Source organism: Marmota marmota, unplaced genomic scaffold (assembly GCF_001458135.2).
Source record: "Marmota marmota marmota unplaced genomic scaffold, marMar, whole genome shotgun sequence".
Lineage (NCBI taxonomy): Eukaryota > Metazoa > Chordata > Mammalia > Rodentia > Sciuridae > Marmota > Marmota marmota.
This window is the reverse complement of record NW_026000082.1, coordinates 5082964-5101032: the sequence shown is the minus strand read 5'-3', so window position 1 is coordinate 5101032 and position 18069 is coordinate 5082964. Positions and strand designations below refer to the sequence as shown.

The window sequence follows — 18069 nt, the reverse complement described above, 5'->3', positions numbered from 1 at the left end:
AAAAAAAAGGCGGGGCGCACTGAGCTTTCTTTGCCTCGGGTACTTACAATCCACTGCTGATTACACATTCAGCTTCTCCGCCCGGAGCGAAGCGAAAGAGGAAGCAGATGGGAGCAAAGCGCCCGCGGCTCTGAGCATCCAAGCGTCTCTTTTTTGATTTCTTGGTTCTTCCTGCTCCTTGGCAAAGTGGTCCGCTACAGATTAACGGTGAAAGCTCTAAGAGACTGTGCGAAATCTCTATTATAGCCGCTGCTTTGAGCACCACGCTCAGCACTTCAGCAACCCCCGTACGCAGCGGCCATCTTCTCAGACACAATTTTTAATTGTTAATCATACCTCAAGGGCTGGGATTGTGGCTCAGCAGTAGAGCGCTCACTTGCCTAGTATGGGTGAGGCCCTGGGTTCAATCCTCAGCACCACATAAAAATAAATAAATAAAGTTGTGTCCAACTAAAAAATAAATGCTTTTTAAAAGTCATACCTCAAAAAAAATCTAAAAAAAAATTTCAATGACCATAAACAGTATTAAGGAAGTATTTTTAAAAGCTTTATATAAATAAAGTCAATGCTTTTTATAACCATGAAGAAAGACTAAACAAGACAATTTGAAGGGCTTGGGATATAGTTCAGGGTAGAGTATGTGCATAATATGTGCAAGGTCCTAGGTTTGATCCCCAGGATTGCAAAAACAAAATAGCCAACACTGTATTACCCAGTTAAGAATGTTTTCTATCCTGGTATAGAAGGCATACCTGGAGTCCTAGCACTCAATAGGCTGAGGAGGGAGAATCACTTAAGGCTAAGAGTTTGAGATCAGACTGGGGAACACAGAGAGACCACAACTCAAATAGGAGGGGAGAGGGGGAGAATGTTTTTAATGACAACAATCATTTTAACTCAAATTAGTGTAGCTTAGTGGTAGAGTGCTTGTTTAGCATGTATGAGGTTCTGGGTTCAATCCCCAGGACCACACACAAAAAGAAAACACTAAAATTCCTTCACCTTAGATTTGTAATAAAAATTAAAATTTCAGCCAGGTGTAGAGGTACAGGTCTGCAATCTGAATTAGTTGGGAAGCTGAGGCAGGAGGATTGAAAGTTGGAGGCCAGCTCATCACCTCAGCAAAACCCTGACTCAACATAAAAGGATAAAAAGGGCTGGGGTGTAGCTGAGTGGTAGAATGCTTGCCTTGCATGAGCTCAATTCAAGCATTAAAAATAAAATAAAATTTAAAACATTTAAAATTTTTATATTAACACTAATTTGTACATATTAGATTTGATCAGCTGATACAACATACCAAGACCCTTAGTATTAAGATACCTCTTAAATCCAGGTTAATTCAGTAACACGTGCCTGTAATCCCAGCTACTTGGGAGGAAGACTTAGGGGATTCTGTCCACTAAAGGTGGTCTCAAACTCTTAGGCTTAAGTGATTCTCCCTCCTCAGCCTACTGAGTGCTAGGACTACAGGTATGCCTTCTATACCAGATGAGGGATGTAGTTCAGTAATAGAGCATTCCTGGGTTCAATCAGCTAGTACTGCAAAGAAAAAAAGAAGCTTAAATGCAAGTAAGATAGGGATACACACACACACACACACACATACAATATATATGTGTGTGTGTGTGAATTTGAATGCTTAAAGAGATAAGAAGATTTTCAGTTAAAGATAATAAATTTGACATACTCACTTACTCTTCTCATTCCAAGATCCTACTAAGAATGGAAAGATTAAAAAAAAAAAAAAAACACAAAGCCAATGGAAAATAGGACAATAGCAACAAGCTATGAAGCAGATGAGAGGTTGTTTCCTTTCTCAAGTTAGCACTCAAAATATTTGGTGAATTAAACAACATCCAAATGTTATTGATATAGTTATGTTATTCAGAGTTTTAAAAAACATTCACACTGAAGTTTAAAGTTAATGTAAAAAAGTAAATCTATGTTAGGTGTGGGTTACACACGCCTGTAATCCCAGTGACTGGGAAAGGTGAGGCAGGAGGATTGCATAAGGTCAGCCTCAGCAACTTAGCGAGATTCTGCCTCAAAAAAAAAAAAAAAAAAGGACTGGGGACTTAGCTCAGTGGTAAAGCGCCTCTGGGTTCAATCCTCAGTACCAAAAATAAATAAATAAGTAAATTTGCAAATTTATGAAACATCAGCCTCAAAATCAAAGGTTCTCTTTGGCTTATATTGATAATAGACTAGAAGTGACAACTGCCACAGAAAAACAGCTCCTGCTAAAAAAAAACTAGTAACCACTAACCAGAGCCACTATATGTATACAGAGTTTTATTTTGCAAGAAAAAAAAAATATTCACTGCACTGTCTAAAACATTAACTTACACTGTATGTCCAACAGCCCATCTGACATAACAAAAAGCTAAAACAAGTCACTCGTTAAGCCAAATATTTTAAATATATTTATTATTTCGTATCATCATTTCAGAGTAGGGTGGGGGTATAGCTCCATGGTAAGAGTACCTGGTTAGCACACACAAGGCCCTGGGTTTGATTCCCAGCACATGAAAGGAAAAAGAAACAGAAAAGTATAACCTCATCACAGAATAAACTGTTCTAAAGAATACTGTTTCTTTTTCCCTCACAACCTTTCATGAACATTTTAAAAGTTAGAAATCCTTCCAAAAACTATATATGGTCTAGTCTTCTTAAAGAGGACAGAGGAAAATGCAAGAACTATTAGAAGTCAGGAGCAGTAGTGTACAGCTATAATCTCAGCTACTAGTGAGGCCTAAGGCCACAGGATCATGGATTCAAGCCCAGCTTGGCTAACAAAGCAAGACCCCATCTCAAAACAAAACAGAAAATACTTGGACACGCTGCAACTACCAGATCATATCACTTTCTCTTTATGAACTTAGTTTCTCCATCCCTCTCATCTAAAAATAGTTAGACTAAATGATTTTATTTGGCAAATCAGAGGCTTTCCTGTATACTATATGGTTTCAGCTGTGTTACTAAAAGGTATTGTTGCTCTAAGGAATGGACAAAGTATAATTATACTATCATTCAAGCCAAGACTATTCCATCAACCTTTTTTTAGCTTGTTCTGCTATATAAGCCTTTCCCCAATCAAGCCATACCTCACAATTCCTCCAATATTAATCTTTTTGAAAGGTAACTATGACCATGACACTTTTATGTAAAAACCTTTATTACTTTTGATGTCTAAAAGGTAAAGTCCAAGTTCCAAAGGAAGACACTCAAAGCCTTTTTATGATCTGACTACAGGCTACCTCTACAGTCAATTTCATATTCTGTGAGCATTTTTCCTACATCCCAGGCTAAATTATCCCCCTTTTTCTCAAGGCACATTCATATACTTCAATACCCTGTGACTTTGCAAATGCCATTCTCTACAATGCCTAAATCTCTTTAATCTCTTCATCCTTAAAACCTAGATCAAATGTCATCTCCTCTAACAGATTTTTATTTATGCCCATGGCCTCCTGAACCAATCCCTTTTCTGTGCTCTCACAGCACCTTGCTATGGCTCTATCACAATCTAACATCATAAACTGACCTACCAACATATTAATTTTATTTCACATTTATTTTCTTTAACCAATATACTCTGGGACCTTTATCATTATTTATATAATATGTACATAATTACTTTCTTAAATGTTGAAGAAATGGGTAACTGAATAAATTATTGTACACAGTACTTTAAGTTCTGACTTTTCTTTATGAACATAAAACACTAAGTTTTAGATATAGCTATATGAAACATGCCTCTGTTGTTGGGTAGCAACATGGAAGGAATAAGGTGAGTTTTGCAAGCTGGAAAGCAGAGCATTCAAAAATTTTTGTGCCCACAAGATTAACACCTGCAATCCCAGCTATCTGAGAGATTGAGGCACAAGAATAGAAAGTTTAAAGCCAAGCCAGATGTGGTGGCACCCACCTATTATCCTAGAAACTCAAGATACTAACAAGAGGATCACAAGTTGGAGGCCAGCCCCAGCAACTAATAAGACCTCAAAACTTGAAAAAAAAAAAAAAAAAGTGGGTAGGGGAGTTGGGGATGTAGCTCAGTAGTAGAGCAGCCCTGGGTTCAATCTCAAGTATTGCAGGGGAAAAAAAAAAAAAAGAAACCTACAAAAAAAAAAAAACTTTATTTGCTCAGTGATGGGCTAATACAGAAGTAGCATACTACAGTAAATAAAGCATGATCATTGGAACAAGAGAATTTGGTTTCAAATTAAGGTCACCAGTTGAATGTCCTTGGTAAATCTCTTAATCTCATGACAATTTCCCTACCTATAAAGATGATAAAAAAAGTCACCAACTAAGGTAAGGTCTCAAATTCAGTAATCCCTTAACTCTCTGGTGAGTTTCCCTACCTGTTAAAGAGGATTTAAAGAGGAGGATAAACTCAGAGCTATAAGGTTTAAGTAAGGGTAAAACATGAAAGAATTGTTTACTAAAAGCCGTGGTCAAAGGTAAACAATTTTCTTTTTGGAAGGGGTGGTAGTAGAGACTGAACCCAGGGGTGTTCTACTTGTTCTACCACGAAGCTACATCATTAGCCTTTTCTATTTTTTTATTTTGAGACAGGGCCTCATTTACTTGCCAACACTGGCCTCAAACTTGCAATCCCTCTGCCTTAGCTTCTTCAATCACTGGGATTTACAGGTGTGATTTATACTACCATGTCCAGATACAAACTGTTTTCATAAGCATTAGTAATTATGGAAAATGTGAATACCGCAGGCAGAAGGAAGGTATGGAGAAGGATGCTAACAGGTAATAAATCAGCCTCCCTCTAGGCACAGTAGCACACATGATGAGCTACTGGGAAGGCTGAGGCAGAAGGACTACAACTTGCCAGTCTAGGCAACTTAGCAAAACCCATCTCAAATTTTTTTTTAACTTTTTTTGAGAGTGGAAATAGACACAATATCCTTATTTTATTTTTATTTATTTATTTTTTTATGTGATGCTGAGGATAGAACCCAGAACCTCCTCATATGTGCTAGGCAAGTGCTCTACCACTGAGCTACAAGCCCAGCCACCATCTCAAAATTTTTTTAAAAGGGCTGGGACATAACTCAGTGGTAGGTACTTGCTTAGCATGTGCAAGACCCAGGTTCATTCCCTAGTACAAAGAATTAAAAAAAATCTGGTTCCCTCCAGCTCATGCTGATCATCAAAATTCCAAAATCAACTTATTCTGAAAAAAGTAGTTTCTATTCCCAGGGTAACAGTGAAAAAATTTCAAGCAAAAAAAATGTGTGTCCAGCACTGGCACTCAGAGTTCCAAGTATTACTGTCGTAAGTAAATCCCTACACTAACTGGAGTACGTGTTTTCCTAAGGTAAATACACAGGAAAAGTCAGCATTTCTTACTTAAACTGAATTGTAGAGATAGCTCTATACTCACAGGAGAATGTTAACTATTCAACTCCAATTACATGGAACTTGTAATATTAACAGTATGCAGAGATTTAATCTAAGAATATACTTACCAATTTAAAAAAAAAAAATACTCTTGACTAGAATACAAAATCACGAGAATTTGTTTTTTCTTTTAATGAAACATACTTACCCAAGGCAGGGTATCCAAGGTAAAATCGATCTGCTCCCAACCATCCAAGAAAAAGAGATAATGCAACTGCCACTTTGTATGAATAGCCATTTCTGTACAGAATTAAAACTTGAGCGTCATATTCATGTTTCCAACATGTGAAAATTTTTAAAAACCAAGCTGTAAATTACTAATTATTTTTAAATGGCTCATTCATTCATTCCATTAATGCTTTTTGAGGTGCCTTCGGTATGCTAAGCACTACTTTAAGCTACTAAGATACATTAATGAATAAAAGCAACAAAGATCCCTGTTTCTGAGGAGCTTCCATTTTAGTTGCAGAAAGCAAAAAGCAAATATATTTTAAAAGAAATCATATAGTTCATTAGAAAGTCATAAATATTATGGGAAAAAAAAGTAGTAGTAATAGTAGTAGAACAGCATGGTTAGGGAATCCAGAATGCCAGAGGCCACTTAAATGGGGTAAATAGGGTCATAAGGTAAGCCTCACTGAGAAGGTAATGTCTTTGCAAGACCTGAGGGAAGTAAATGAATTAAGCCATGCTAGGCCTCTGAGAGAAGAGTGACTGAAGCAAAAGAAACAGCTGGTACAAAGACAGCACACCTTGTAGGTTTGAGGCCAGTATAATAGGAGCAGAATGAGAAAAGCACACACTATTACAAGATGAGGTCAGAGCGATAATGGGGAGTAAAGGAAACCCATCATGCCCTGTACACCACTTACAAATACTCTTTTGAGTTTTACTCTGGTGGAAATTAGGAAGCTACTACAGGATTTTAAGTAAAGGTGTAACATGATCTGATTTAAATTTTTATTAAAATAATCACTCTGGCTGCTATGTTGAAAACAGACTGGATGAGAATATTCATCAACTAATACCATGGTAATGTCATATATCAAACCACTCCAAAGCTCAGTGGCTTGTAACAAGCTTTTATTCTCATAGATTAAAGAGAGGTTCAAGAGACGTAGGGTAGCTAAACTGAGATTTTCTGCTTCAGGCTGCAGTTTGGTTGAGCTTGGATCCAAAGAGTAGATTCAGTTGAAATCAGTTTCACTTAACAAGGACCCAACCTGATCCTGTAGCAGCTACTTCAGGCAACTTCTCCTCATGACATATCAAAGAACAAAAGGAAAGCTAATGCCCACAAGCACATAAACTTTTGTTTGTTTCACACCTACTAACATTATATAGACCAAATTAAGTAACATGGCAAATTCAAAAGAGTTTGAAAGATATTTTAATAATTCAAGTGAGAATTAATAATGGTTGGATCCAAAGTAATAGCAAAAGCAGCAGTGAAAAGTAATCAGATTCTGAATATATTCTGAAATACCACCAATTAGATTTCCTGATGTATTAAATTAGGGTATGAAAAAAGAAATAATTAAGAATAGCACTGACGATTTTATCCTAAACAACTCAGATAAAGCTAGCATTAATGAGTTGGGAAGGCTGAGGATGGATAAATATTGGAAAGAAAATTAGAATCTCAGTTTCAGATGTGAGTTTGAGGTATGTATCAGACATTCAAGTGGAGTTGCCCAAAAGACAACTGGATTTAGAAATTTGGAGTTATGGAATGACGTCTAGGCTAGAGATAAAAATTAAAAAGTTACAAACATATAAGAAGCATTTAGAGCCATAAGATTGCTGAATATAGACAGACAAAAGAAGAGATCTGAAAACTGAGCCTGAGGGACTCCAAGAAGAAGGAACCAGAAAAGAGACTAAGGAGGTGAAGAAAAAATAGAACTGAATGAGAATGGTATCCTGGAAGTCAAGTAAAAAATGTGGCTAGTATACCATGTGAGATAATAACTGAGAATTTACTACTTAAACTTAACTAAAAGGAAATTATCAGTGATCTCACAAGAGCAATTTTGGTGATATGATGAAGGCAAAAGACTGAATAGAAGGAGACTGAGAAAAAGTGGAAAGAGAAAAACTGAAGTATTAAGACGACTCTTCTAAGGAATTTTACTGCAAAGGGGAATAAAGAGAGAGGTATCCAGAACCAAAGTCAAATCTGATCAAGTCAGAACCTTATAAATAATCCTGTGGGGTTTTGTTTTTTTCTTTTTGCACTGCACTCACAATTACAACATTTTCTTGGAAAGTTGGGAGGAGATGGTAAATGGCCCAAAGATCCTCCTGCTCATGTGTTTAATACTACAATAATATCCAATTTTATGCACAGGGCAGTGGTGCCCCATCCACATTGTAATGAAGTACCACACTAGAAGTAGAAAAATAAGTTAGGATGCTTTCCAAAAACTCAGGTAGTAGCAGCAGCACAAAGAAGTAAACAAAACTGTTAAATACTGGGCCAGGGATGTAGTTCAATGGGAGAATGCTTGCCTAGCAAGCACAAGTCCCTGGTATGTCCCCAGTATGACAAAAAAGAAAAAGGAAAAGGAAAAGAAACCTCCCTCCCGCCACACACACACACACACACACACACACACACACACACACACACAGGTAAATATTAAGAAAGCAGAAGTAACAGACTAAATATGAGGAATAAGGGGGGAAAGAAATGAAAAGAGCTGGGCCCCTGAATGGCTTCATGCAAAATGAAAACCGTCGACCTGTTCATACCCTCTTCCTCAGACTTCTAAGCCAACCTAAATTGGATCATGGTATGAATGAGAAATAACTTTTATTGTACTAAACTACTGAAATGTTAAAGACATTTATTACAGCAGTTAGCCTGTTTCAACTAATATAAGTGGCCACTATAAACAGGTGAATTGCTTGCTAATCAATCAGACATGGTTACCAGTTTTCATTTTCTGGGGAATACTATAATATGGTTGTATCTGCAATACTAAGATGGAATTTTAATCAAGTATTCATGTAATATATAATTTGAAAAATAATATGCTAACAGGAGCAAAAAATATGTAAACCAGAAGAGGGACTCCCAGTAAATAGGAATTTGTCAGTAAGTCTATTCATAGCTGAATAGCAGCTGCCCTTTGGCTATGCATGTATTAAATATCCTGAAAAAGAAAAATGATACATCAGGCCATCTTAGTTTTATAACTCTTACCACTAACTTCCATCGTTCAGATTCAATACTCATCAAGCAAATTTTATTTTAGATTTGTAGATTTTACTATGGGAGGGGAATAAATTGGTAGTAGACTTGGAGTATCTGGTTTTCTTGATGGTGATATGCCTTATCATAACAGACATCAATGTCTTGTGAACATTATTAGTGCAGCTCAGCTGCATTGAGCCTACTCTACTCTGAAGACACTGAAGGAAAAATCAGCACTCATTTCAAAACTACATAACACATCTTATAGTGTTACTATTACATGTAATGAATTTGTAAGGTTCAAATTGAGTAGGTAGCTATACTCAACAGATGATTTTCTTAGTTGTATTTTAACCTAGATATCTTGGACTAACACTTAATACACTTGTTATTTGTAGTGTTTTAGGCAGAAATACTTATCTGTAGTTTAAACACTGACTACACCATACTTAAGTACATTGAAAGTAATTCCTTTAAACGATTTTAACTTTGCTAATGAGAAATTCTGAAACCCAAGAAGATTAAGTGATTGGCTTAGGATTACACAGCAGGACAGAATCAAAACCTCACTAACTCAATGAACTAGGGTCAAAAGAGAAAAGAAAAAAGGATTCTAAGCTCAAAGGATTCTGAAAGAAGTTGTAGAAAGAGCAAAACAGTGGTTACTTCTTGATACAATTATAAACAGGTGCCATCAAATAAAATGCAACCATACACAGTTATAAGGTAAAAATAAATTCTGATTTTAGTACAAAGCAAGAATAAAAGAATAGGATGTAAGTTTTACTGTAATCAATATAAAACTCAAGCGTAAAAGTCCTTTAAACAGAGAACATTAAATCCATTTGTCTTATTATTCCAAAATGAAAACTTTGAATTGTTTCATTATTATTCAATATCCATATCCAATTCAAAGAATTAGTCAAGTTCAAACTGCTCTTAATGTGAAAATGAGTAATAACCATTTGTGTTTTTCTGATATAATAGGCATACAATACCTATCTGTATTCTAGAAATCTCCCAAATTTTGAAAACAGTATTTTTTATAATTCATTTCATAGTTCATTTGATAAACTTATTGCCCCTACTCAACAAGGCATGAGACCATTTATTGTCTTATTCCACACAGTGAATTTAGCTCTTTCTTCATTGGTGAATTACATTTATAAAAACATATGTATGCTTAAAAAAAACAGAGACTCTGAGACAAGCAAAAACATAAACATTACATCTGCAGGATTTCCCCATAAATTAACTCTTCATTCTATGATATCAATATATTACATAGGCAAATAATCTAAAATTTTAGGTATCAGTAATGGTACTTACACATTTCGGCAAGATATAGGCTTGTGAAAACCAACTTCATTTCCAGTAAAATGTGTTTCATTGCCACTGAAATCCTTACAAGTTATATTGGGTGCTGGAAAACATGAAACTAAAGGCAGAAAAAAAAAAATCAAAAAAATATTACTTCTTTTTATGCAGTAAAGGTATGTAATATTTCCCCCTAATATTGGCAAAGCACACAAGAAAATTCAACAAACTACCTTCCTATGTAACGTCTGACAGAAGAGTTTAATTTAGATAGGAAAAGCTACCAAAAAAAGAAAGAAAAAAAAATATATGTATATATAAAATAAATAAAATGATAGAGTGGTCTCAACACAAATATGAAAACTGCCACTGTGTTATACAAGGTCCATCTAGTCCAATCTCTTGCCTCTGACAAAGATGACAAAGGAAGAATTGCACAGTATTATTTGTTTTACTTCATCTCTAGGATAAAGAATATTTCTTAAAGTTTTGTTGGTAATTCATTTTAACATAATCTGGGTTTGAATATTCAGTTTATTTTAACTATTATAGGCATTGGCTGCCATAAATTAAAACTCTTTATTCTATGTATTGTACTATTTCAGCATTTAGCAATTTAATCTATATACATAACCTACATGACATGAGAATTAACACAGTGTCTGCCAGGCACAACTTGACACTATCAATTGTTCAAGTTGCCATATTTTGAAAATTTTAGTTTTTAAAGTTATTTAATCATTCCTATTGGCTACTTTACATTGATATGAGAAAAAAAAAAATGAAAGAAAAATGGCTAACAATCCAGGCTTAGAACCTCAGAAAAGGTGGTAAGAAGTATAAGAATGAAGAGAAAACCAAATTGCTACAATGATTCTACAGCAGTTTTTGTCAGAAGTATGAGCTACTTATTTCAAGGGATGAAAACTCTACACACTGGGCATATTAACTGTTGAGCATTCAGATTTTTCTAATGTACAGTTAATGTTTTTGTGGGCAGACTCATTAAGATCATGCAGCTGCTATAATCCTAGTTACTTGGGAGGTTGAGGTAGGAGGACTACAAGTTGGAAGGCAGCCTGGACTTAGTGATACCCCATCTAAAACTAAAAAGAACTGGGGATGTAGCTCATTGGTAGAGCTTTTACCTGGATTCAATCCCTAGTACTGGGGAAAAAACTTGCAAACAGCCTATTCTTCATCAAAAATTTTCCCTACAGACTGGGCATAGTGGCGCATACCTGTAATCCCAGAAGCTTGGGAGGCTGAGACAGAAGGAGCATGAGTTCAAAGCCAGCCTCAGCAATGGGGAAGTTCTAAGCAACTCAGTGAGACTTTGTCTCTAAATAAAATACAACATAGGGCTGGGGAGGGCTGGGGTTGTGGCTCAAGTGGTAGATGCTTGCCTAGCATGTGTGAGGCACTGGGTTTGATCCTCACCACCATATAAAAATAAAATAAAGATATTGTATCCACCTGAAACTAAAACATAAATATTTTTTTTAAAAATGGGATGTTCACTCAATCATTGAGTGCCCCTGAGTTCAATGTCCAGATTAAAAAAAAAAAAAAAAATCCCCTACATTCACCATCTATTGATGATTCTAATCCCAACTGTTCTTTATTATGATAATAGCAAAATAGTGGCTTTTCCAACTTAAGCATTCCTCAAGGAGAACTGTGTTTCAATGCTGGAAATATGGAGATGTTTTGGCTCTTGTCACCTTTATCTCTAGCTTTTGTTTTGACATGAATTTTAGATTGGCACATTTCTTTATAGCTGGTCATTATACAGTATAACTTGTTATAGAAATCACATCCAGTAGCTGGGTGTAGTGGTGCAAATCTGTAATTCCAGTGGCTTGGAAGGCTGAGACAGGAGGATCACACGTTCAAAGCCAGCCTCAGCAATTCAGCAAGGCCCTATCAACTTAGTGAGACCCCGTTTCAAAATAAAACATAAAAAGGGCTGGGAATATGGCTGGTATTTAAGCGTTTCTGGGTTCAATCCTCAGTACCCCCCCCCCAAAAAAAGAAAGAAAGAAATCATATCCAGTCTGACTTTTTTAAAGATACTGTTGGACTGGGGTGCACAATATGTTGAAAATTCACTCACATGTTAAAATGCCAATAAAATCCAGCTGCAAAATAAACCCTGCATTGCAACTAAATTACAACACTGAGTTATTAAACTCCAGAAGACCAATGGAAAATCACAATGTAAATGCTGTGACAGATCAGTGCCCAGCACCACTTCTATTCCTACAATAGCTGTGGGCACTACGGCACCTCAGAGCAGAAGTCAGAGGATGCAAAGGCAGCACTGCTTGGCCTAAAGTCTGAAGACCAGAAACATGCCTTTATCCAAGCCATGATGCAGGAAAGGGACTCTCACATTCTACCACAGGGAAACAGGCTTCCAGGGTGATTTGACATCCTCTCTGATCAGGATTTAGATCAGATTTACCATGGCTACCCCACTAGCTTTTATGTTTGAAAAAGGACAATTAGGGAAAAGAAAAGAAAAACAAAACTCTTGTGGATTGGCACAGACTCAAGCATCAGACTGGGTTGGAAGAACCTACCCCAGCTCTTGGTTCCACACCTTTGTACCATGCATAAATTACACATTAATATGAAGAAGCCTCATGATTCACATTTGTCTCAAAACTTTTGTTTTCTTTTTAAAATCATGGTAATGATTTAAAGTTCTTTATTAATGGGGTGGGGAGATTACTGGGGATTGACCTAGGGGTAGTTTACCACTGAACCCCACCCCCAGCCCTTTTTATTTTGAGACAGGGTCTGACTGAGTTGCTGAGGTTGGCCTCTAATTTGCAATCCTCCTGCCTCAGCCTCCTGAGTCACTGGGATTACATGTGTGCACCTTCCACTGCACATGGCTAAAGTCCTTTATTAATCTTTAAAGTCATTTATTTTTAAATCTAGAACATTTTATATGTTTCCAGATTTAGTTGGGCAAACAGACTTTTACACGTTTTATTCTCTTCAAATTTTATTTGAAAAGCATTTCTTTTATTTTCCTGCACCTCTCCCCTTTCATCCTATAAGCACTTCCTGATACCATGACTAATTCCATAATACCTTGAATTTTTTCTAGCAACTTGATTTGCATATGGTTATAACTTTACTTATCAATAATCCTTAAGAGAATTCAAACTTATTTAATCCAAAATAGACACCTAACTGGAGAGCAGAGCTCTTTTCGGGCAGAAACTATTCTTTATAGTTGTATATTTTCCTTTAAAATCTCTATACAAAAAATCCCAAATGCTAGAAGAAACTTTTCTGAGAGTGTCTGCCAGTTACATATTTGTCACAATAGTACGCATAGATTTCCAACATCTTTCATATGAATGATTATAAATAACTATATTTGAGAGCTTTCTCTTCTTTATGCATGTTAACTCTATACTACATTCTAAAACCGATAACATTAAAGACTTCTAACTGTAAACAGGCAAATCACAGCATACTTACAGGCTAACCAAAGAGGGATAAATTACAATATTCTTTTAAATTAATGTATACATAATAAGCAATATCTACTATGAAAATCATATATTTATATGTATACATACATCTATTATCCTATGACTGTTTATATAATAAAATCTCACTATTTCAGCATAGTAGCAAAAAGTCAATAATAAAGGTTTAACACAACTTACCTTATATTTTTTTTGGTACTGGATTGAACCCAGGGTACTTAATCTACGTCCTGGAACTTTTTATTTTTTGAGACAGGTTCTCACTAAGTTGCTTAGTGCCTCGCTAAGTTGCTGAAGCTGGTCTCAAACTTGTAATTCTCCTGCCTCAGCCTCCCAAGTTGCTGAGATTACAGGCAAGCTCCACAGCTACCACTTACTTTCAAGTATCTCTTCTAACTAGAATTGGGCTAATAATGTGACAAAATATAAAGACATAAAAATCTTTAGAAGGAAAGACTTAACAGGGAGTAAACTATTATATTTTATCAGGCATTGTACATAATTTAGAATAGAAGCTACCCAAAATCATTAGACTGAAAGTCTAATAATTTTTTTTGACCCATTATCAAAACACCCCTCTGAGAAAATATTAATGCATACTGTTAGGATATATCTAAGTACATGTAGAAACATATATAATGTAGGTGACATAGTTTGTCACTATATTTTACAAAACCAACAGTCTCATTTCACTTTTTTTGAGTAATTAAAAACTCTAACCAAAGAAGTATCTTTGCACACATCTCTTAAGAAATAAAAGGCTATAATTGCTTAAGGAAATACATGTTTACCCTGATTTAAATATTACACAATGTATACATATATTAAAACATAACATGATACCCCATAAATATATACAAATTTTATGTTTTTATATATCAATTAAAAATAAACTTAAATAAGAAGAAAATGAGGGAGCTATATAAACTGATGCAAAAATTTTAAATATATAATGAAAATACAAAACTTACAATTTATATAATTAAGGAAATAAGATTCTTTTTTAATTTAAATATTGGGGCTGGGAGTATAGCTTAGTGGTAGAACACATGCTTAGCATATGTGAGGTCCTGTGTTCAATCTCCAGCATCAAAATAAATAATTAATCAATTAATTAAATCTTGACAACACCTAGCCAGTTCTTTAAATTTAAATTCTTCTGAAAACTGAATAAAATGTATAGCTTAAGAAAAAAATATATTTATTAATTAAATTTAGTGGTCACATATGGTCTATGAAATAGTGTTTTAAAAATTATTTTTAAAGACATAATTCTTGAAGTCTTACCATGAGCTGTGTAGTTGGTACAGTTAACTGGTTCTTGCGTAGCATCATTTATTTTGGGATCTTTACAAATATATGTTAAAAAAAAAAAAGTTAAGGAAATAAGAACTATCTAACATAACACCACATGTAAAAAAGAAGCTGCTGGTTTATCCAAGTCAACAAGCACAGATATAAACATTCTTCTAGTAATAATACCTAAATAATACCTGAATGTTAACTTATTATAAGCAAAGTATATAAATTAAATGTATGTATTTAAAGCTCTAGAGAGGGCTGGGGTTGTGGCTCAGTGGCAGAGTACCTGCCTAGCATGTGTGAGGCACTGGGTTCGATTCTCAGCACCACATATAAATAAATAAATAAAAATTCATCCACAATTAAAAAAAAAAAAAAAGCTCTAGCAGAGAATTTCATCATTAAAGAACATCAATCAGGATATAAACACAAAGCAAAAATTAAAATAAACATTTTACTAAGTTATTATTAAGTAGGCTTCAGGTTAACAAATCAGTTTCCAAAGATTTGTACTGAACTAATTTGCAGAGCCCTAGAATTACCATACACTGAATTTCATTTAACACAAACCTGTGAGGTAGATGCTATTAGCCCCACATCACAGAAGCAAAAACTGAAGTTCAAAGTTTGAATGGCTAATGCAGCCATATAAATGATAGGTGATAAATCAGGTTTCCTTATTTAAAGTCCATCAGATTGCAGAAAGATGGGTGTATTCTATATGGACACTCTAGCAGGATTTTAAGTTTTTGAAAAGAGCATAAGAACCAAAAATGTCCAAAAGAGAAACTGGAAGTTTTACCTCCTAAATGTTTTATTACTGACACTCTAATAGGGGTGAGTGTGGTATTCACAAAATGTCTCTATAGAGTCCATTTAAGATTTTTGAATCTCTATTGGAAACTTCATACTAGGAATAAAAGTGATTATCCAGTTGTCATCACCTCACAGTTCTACAGGCTCATTCTTTCCAGGGTTCAACTTTGATACTGCCCAATTATTTTAGAATCACTCCCATATTTCTTCCAAGAATAGAATTCAACTTATTAGGTCCATGATTCTCAAAGTCAAAACATAATGATATTTAACAAATTAGAGCTATTCTGTGAAAACCTTTAATAGTAATAGTGTCGCTCCTCAAAGCACACAAAATCACTAGAATTTTCTTCATATCAAGAGTTCCTCTTACAGAATCTTTCTTATACAGGTTGAGGATCCCTTGCTTGAAGTGTCACGTCGGTGCTCAAAAAATTTTGGATTTTGGAGCACTTAGTAATTTTGGTTTTTTGGTTTAGAGATAGTCAACCTATATTTCTAGCTTCCATTATTAGTTTTCCTGTTCCAAAGTAGCTATTTTAAGCACAACTCATCCCTTAACCCTGATTTGGCCTGTTTCCTCGCCTGTAAATAAATAGCTAACACATACATTGCCTACTATACCAGGCACTGTTCACACCTGTACTAATTAAATATCACAACAGCCCCTTAAATTGGCACACTTGTCATTCACATTTTTACATGAGAAAATGTAATGTTCAAATAATTTGCCCAAGGATACAAAGTGGAGCAGGAATTCATCTGGCAGTTTAGCATCTCAGGATAACATGAAGTATTATATGTAAAATTAATTGTAAAAGAATAATACACTTTGATTGGAGGAAGCACTAGTAATTACTTGTCTCCCTCGACGTTGGCAAACTTTTCCAGGGTAGAGTCTGTCAATATTTATATTTCTAAGTGCCTAGAACAGGGCCTGGTATACCTTAGGATCTATGTTTAATAAGCACACCGGTTACAAAAAGAAATGGATGAGGTTAAGAAGCACCAACCATTAGTTAAATCCTACGGAAAGCACACGGGCTGGCCTCTGCCCCTCCGATCCCCAAATCCCCCCTCGTCCCCCGGCGTCCTTAGAGGTCACGGGTCGTCGTTCCTTCAGTAGACCTAGCCAGTACTGAGAACCGCGACCCGGAATCTACCTCGCCATAGAGGATATTGCCCCACTTTGAGGTCCTCGCACTTAAGCGTCTCGTCGCCCCCGGCGGCAGCGGTAGCGACAGCCCCCCAAGGTCCCGTGTTGGCTGCCACGAGCCACAAGACTCCAAGAAGGTGGGCGGCCACGGCCTCCGGAGAAACAGGACCGGAGGGCCAGGCGGCCGCCATGTTAGGGACCGGCTCTTCCCCCACACTTCCGGTTCCGCCCGCTTCGGGCGGCAGAGGGCGGAGTCAGGGCTAGAGGCTCTTAAAGGGACCGCCCAGAGTTTGGAGAATCGCTTGTCACCTTCTCTTATTCTAGGACTCCGCAGGATCACCCGAGAGAGTGTTTTTTAAAGTGAAGCCCAGAGTTCTTCTTTCGGACAGAGTCCATCTTCTCCCGCTCCGACCCGAACCCTGGGATGAAGGGAGAGGTTCACGAGGGCGGGGGCGGAGNCAGCCCTTTTTTTTTTTTTTTTTTTTTTTTAGAGATGGGGCCTCCCTGAGTTGTTTAGTGCCTGGATAAATTGCTGAGGCTGGCTTTGAACTTGCGATTCTTCTGTCTCAGCCTCCCAAGCCACTGGGATTACGGGCTTGTGCCACCCCAACAGCTAGGCTTTTTTAATAATGGGAAATAAAGGGAAATTTTAAGAGGGTAGAGACCCATAACAAAAGGAGAACAAGACATTTAAGACTAAATCAAGTAGAAAGTGGAATGGTTTTTCCCTTCATCTCTTCTAAGTTTCTTTTTCTAAAATTCTGTATTGGGGAAATTTCATAATAAAAAATTTATTTTAGTGAAAATTTAATCCTTCTTGTCTAAACATCTAAGAATATTTGCTTTTGAGTGGTGCTTCTTCATCCACATCAGCAAGTTTGGAAGAAAAACTGTGCACTGGTTCTCCAACTTTAGCCTCAAAAGATGAACCCTGCCTACAGTTTCTGATCCAAAAGTTCTAGGGCGGGGTTTTGCATTTCTAAGGAGTTCCCAAGGGATGCTGATATAGCTGTCCCAGGGACTAAACTTTGAAAACACTGGTAGAATGTATTTATGAGAAGTATCGTTTTGGATTATGGGCTGGAAGACATGAAACAATATCAAGTAATAGTATTGTAAATACATTTTTCTCAGTAAACAAGTTTGTTAGCTTTAATGGCCTGCTTTTAATTTAAAACATTCATGCATAATTAACTTATGAATAATTAACCTATGCTTTTTTAAGCCCAGTGCAGTGGAGCAAGCCTGTAATCCCAGCAACTATGGAGGCTGAAACAAGACGATTGCAAGCTTGAAGCCAGCCCCAAATTTAAGGAGCCCCTAAGCAACCTAGCAAGACC

At 36.2% G+C, this 18069-nt stretch overlaps 1 protein-coding gene across 5 annotated transcripts in view; it reads right to left on the bottom strand.

Moving 5' to 3' along the window:
• Tm2d1 (TM2 domain containing 1) overlaps nt 1-17062 on the bottom strand; it is a 42233-nt gene extending 25171 nt beyond the window's left edge. For 2 of the 5 annotated variants that reach the window (XR_007351970.1, XM_015484924.1), the window contains exons 1-4: nt 16754-17020; nt 14743-14816; nt 9956-10064; nt 5576-5667 (exon numbers count right to left, since the gene is read on the bottom strand). Coding sequence is in view for 4 of the 5 variants with exons in the window: in XM_015484924.1 (XP_015340410.1) it covers nt 5576-5667; nt 9956-10064; nt 14743-14816; nt 16754-16920 (442 nt within the window). In the remaining variant the exon portion in view is untranslated. Of the gene's footprint in view, nt 1-5575; nt 5668-9955; nt 10065-14742; nt 14817-16753 lie in introns of all 5 variants that reach the window. The other 3 variants (XM_048815267.1, XM_048815266.1, XM_048815268.1) reach the window with 3 other exon arrangements.
• Nucleotides 17063-18069: the final 1007 nt, after the last annotated feature.